The sequence below is a fragment of the Lampetra fluviatilis genome, chromosome 36 (genome assembly GCF_964198595.1).
Source record: "Lampetra fluviatilis chromosome 36, kcLamFluv1.1, whole genome shotgun sequence".
NCBI classification, from domain to species: Eukaryota; Metazoa; Chordata; class Hyperoartia; order Petromyzontiformes; family Petromyzontidae; genus Lampetra; species Lampetra fluviatilis.
In genome coordinates, this window is record NC_136310.1 from 8764835 (window position 1) to 8769240 (window position 4406).

Sequence of the window (4406 nt, forward strand, 5' to 3'; positions counted from 1 at the left end):
GTGTGTGTGTGCGGTGTCTGAGTGTTGAACTTCTTACCTAGCCAACCGCGCTAATCGGAGGTGCGTTGGCAAGAACAACAAACACTAAACACAACAACAACAAAAACAACCAGTTCTATCAACAAACGAGTTCGTCAATCCACACGACGATTTAAAAGTTAATCGCAGCTCCCGGTGCCTTCCTACTGTCGGGAGGAAGAACGTTCCAGACGGCCCCTCAGACGCGCGCAACGTGGAGTCACCGCCGCGTGGAGCGACGGCGCCGCGCGCTCCTCGACGCGATCGCCCCAAAGCTGCCGTGGTTCATCGGTGGCGAGCACTTTGCGCGTAGCGAGTGGCACTCGACCGGGATAAGGCGCGCGGTATTCCGCCTCGACAACCCCCGGAGATTCTGCGCGATCGCCTTCTCTGCTCGGGACACGGGAGGCCAATTGATCCGTCGATGGGCTTGTCGGATTTTCGCCGCCGTGAAGCTCCCCAGGAGTTCGAGCGCGCGGAGCGGCGCTTGGATCTGTTCTAGTCCCGTCTTGAAAATTCACCTCTCTCCACTGCCCTTCAACAGCCGAGGTCTTGGAATTCACCCGGCGGGTTCTGAGCGAGTGGGCGAGTGGGTGAGCGAGTGGGTGAGTGAGTAGTTGAGTGGATGGGCGAGCGAGTGGGTGAGTGAGTAGTTGAGTGGGTGGGCGAACAAGTGGGTGAGTGAGTAGTTGAGTGGGTGAGCGAGCGAGTGGGTGAGTGAGTAGTTGAGTGGGTGGGCGAGCGAGTGGGTGAGTGAGTAGTTGAGTGGATGGGCGAGCGAGTGGGTGAGTGAGTAGTTGAGTGGGTGGGCGAGCGAGTGGGTGAGTGAGTAGTTGAGTGGGTGGGCGAGCGAGTGGGTGAGTGAGTAGTTGAGTGGGTGGGCGAGCGAGTGGGTGAGTGAGTAGTTGAGTGGGTGGGCGAACAAGTGGGTGAGTGAGTAGTTGAGTGGGTGAGCGAGCGAGTGGGTGAGTGAGTAGTTGAGTGGGTGGGCGAGCGAGTGGGTGAGTGAGTAGTTGAGTGGGTGGGCGAGCGAGTGGGTGAGTGAGTAGTTGAGTGGGTGGGCGAGCGAGTGGGTGAGTGAGTAGTTGAGTGGATGGGCGAGCGAGTGGGTGAGTGAGTAGTTGAGTGGGTGGGCGAACAAGTGGGTGAGTGAGTAGTTGAGTGGGTGAGCGAGCGAGTGGGTGAGTGAGTAGTTGAGTGGGTGGGCGAGCGAGTGGGTGAGTGAGTAGTTGAGTGGGTGGGTGAGCGAGTGGGTGAGTGAGTAGTTGAATGGGTGGGCGAGCGAATAGGTGAGTGAGTAGTTGAGTGGGTGGGCGAGTGAGTGAATAGGTGGGTGAGTGAGTGGGTGGGTGAGTAGTTGAGTGGGTGGGCGAGTGAGTGAGTAGGTGGGTGAGTGAGTGGGTGGGTGAGTGAGTAGTTGAGTGGGTGGGCGAGTGAGTGAGTCGGTGGGTGAGTGAATGGGTAGTTGATTGAGTAGTCGAATGGGTGGGCGAGTGAGTGAGTAGGTGGGTGAGTGAGTGGGTGGGTGAGTGGGTGAGTGAGTGGGTGGGTGAGTAGGTGAGTGAGTAGGTGAGTGGGTGGGTGAGCAAGTGGGTGAGTGAAAGAGCGAGCGAGCGGGTGAGTGAGTAGTTGAATTAATGGGTGAGTGAGTAAATGAGTGAGTGGGTGAGCAGGTGAGTTTGTGAGTGGATGGGTGAGCGAGTGAGTGAGTGAGTGGGTGAGTAGGGGGGTGAGTGAGTGGATGGGTGAGCGAGTGAGTGAGTGATTGAGTAAACTGGCCTTTCCCCCCCAGCTCTGGCCTTTTGTCCTTCAGGTTCTGAGCGAGTGAGTGAGCGAGAGGGTGAGTGAGTATTTTAGTGGGCGGGTGAGTGAGTGAGTGAGTAGGTGGGTGAGTGGATGAGTGAGTGTGTGAGTGAGTGGGCGAATAGGTATGTGGGTGCGTGAGTAGGTGGCTGAGTGGGTGAATAGGTGGCTGAGTGACTGGGTGGTTAGGCGGGTGAATGAGTGGGTGGGTGAGTGGCTGAGTGAGTTTGTGAGTGGCTGAGTGAGTAGGTGGGTGGGTGATCAATTGAGTGAGTGAGTAAACTGGCCTTTACCCCCCCCCCCCATCTCTGATCGTTTACCCTGCAGGTTTTGTTCTTATCGCCCTCACCGCTCAGAAAATAACCCAAAAACACGGCGCCCCCGCCCTGAAATTTTGCATCAAACTTAATACCGCTGGCAGCATTGAGGTCCCCGTCGTATCGATTCGAATGGGGAGGGGATGGGGGGTTGACGTGGGATCTGTGAGCAGTGATGGGAGTCACAGTGAAGTGGGAGGGAGGGAGGGAGTGAGAGGTGGGTCAGTCACACGCGACCCTTATAAACTCGCCGTGCTGCGCGCGCGTGTCCAGTCGGTTGCGGCAATCGCAGTCAGAGAGAGAGCTGCTGCTGTGTGTGTGTGCTGTGTGTGTGCTGCTGTGTGTGTGTGCTGTGTGTGGGGGGGGGTTTGTGGTGTGTGCACCGTGCGCTCTGCAAGCTACCGCGTGAACGCGCACGCACACAGAGCGGGCACACACAGAGTGGGCACACAGAGTGAACACATACACACAGTGAACACACACACACAGAGTGGACACATACACACAGTGAACACATACACTCAGTGAACACACACACAGAGTAGACACACACACAGTGGACACAGACACAGTGGACACACACACACAGTGGACACACACAGAGTGAACACACACACACACACAGACACACACACACACAGTGGACACACACACAGTGGACACACACACAGAGTGAACACACACAGACACACACAGAGTGAACACACACAGAGTGGACACACACACACACACACAGTGGACACACACAGAGTGGACACACACAGACACACACACACACACAGTGGACACACACACAGTGGACACACACACAGAGTGGACACACACAGACACACACAGAGTGAACACACACAGAGTGAACACACACACACAGACACAAAGACACACACAGAGTGGACACACACACAGACACAAAGACTAAGAGACATACACACATACACACATAGATACAGGCATAAAGACACACATATAGATATTTGGCAACACATTGACACACACAACACACACACGCGCGCGCAGCTATTTGGGCACGTAGACTCAGACAGAAAGACAAGCACATCGATTAGTGTGCACATGGACACGAACACACATAGACACACGCGCTCACACAGAGACATTGAAACCGACACGAGGATTGCTACTGCCACGCACATGTGAACATAGACACAGAGACACACGCACAGAGACACACGCACAGAGACATCACGCACAGAGACACACACACATAGACACAGAGACACACGCACATAGACAGAGAGACACACGCACAGAGACACGCACAGAGACACACGCACAGAGACACACACACAGAGACACACGCACAGAGACACACGCACAGAGACACACAGAGACACACGCACATAGACATCGCCGAGTTGACGAGGTGCTCCAGTCACGAGTACATAGACACATCATCCATAGACACATGACGACAGGGTGACCTGGCTGTCATTCCTACGCATAGCACGCAGACAGCCACCCGCTGCAGATAGACAGACAGACAAGGCTTCGCCCATCGACGAAGAGTCGGCGTCTCTGTGTCTCCGTGTCTCGGCCGTGTCTCCACGATGCCTGGGAAGACAGCCAAGAAGAGCGTGAGTCCCCGTCGCACTCAGACAACGCGTGTCCCGGTGCCGAGTGTTTGCGTGAACGCGTCTCTCTCTCGGTGTGTGTGTGTCTACGTGGGGAGAGCGGTGGCGCAGCGGTTAGCGCTACGCTGCGCTACGAACCCGGTGGACCCCGAGTTCGATTCCCGCTCACGGCCAACACCGGTGACGATTATTTGAACCGGTCCTGGGCCTCCCCTGGGTCGACTCAGCCTCACAAATGAGTAGCTGGTGTGGTGTGTAAACATCGCCACTGGGGAGACAAAGGCGGCCGGGCGTGATACCGGCTGGCCACGCCCTCGTGTGCCGTGCCGACCTTCATAGGTGCTACTCGCTAGCAGCACTTGCCCCAACAGTCTGTTAAGGCTACACGGGGGATCTTTGCCTTGCGCGGTGGGGAAGTTGTGGAGAGAGTGGAGGTATCACTCTGAAATCAGTGGAGCGGCATTGTGTCTTTTCAACGGCTGCGTAACGCTGCTGTGCGGAAGCTACCTTGGCCTGTGGCTCCACACGAAGCTTCGGGTCTTCTCGGCCACAGTCGTGCCCTCGATTTCTCTACTGCTTGCCAGAGGTCGCAACCGGGTACCCGATACCCGTACCCTACCCGATACCCGGCTACCCGTACCCGGCCGGGTATGGGTACGGGTAGTCGTTTGCGACCCTG

General features: G+C 56.5%; 1 protein-coding gene across 1 annotated transcript in view; it reads left to right on the forward strand.

Moving 5' to 3' along the window:
- The first annotated feature begins 2364 nt into the window (after positions 1 to 2364).
- The window catches only part of LOC144945149 (solute carrier family 2, facilitated glucose transporter member 1-like), a 33188-nt gene continuing 31146 nt past the window's right edge, over positions 2365 to 4406 (forward strand). The window contains exon 1 of the mRNA XM_078873434.1: positions 2365 to 3730. Coding sequence (XP_078729560.1) covers positions 3704 to 3730 — 27 coding nt within the window. The 5' untranslated portion in view covers positions 2365 to 3703. The remainder of the gene's footprint in view (positions 3731 to 4406) is intronic.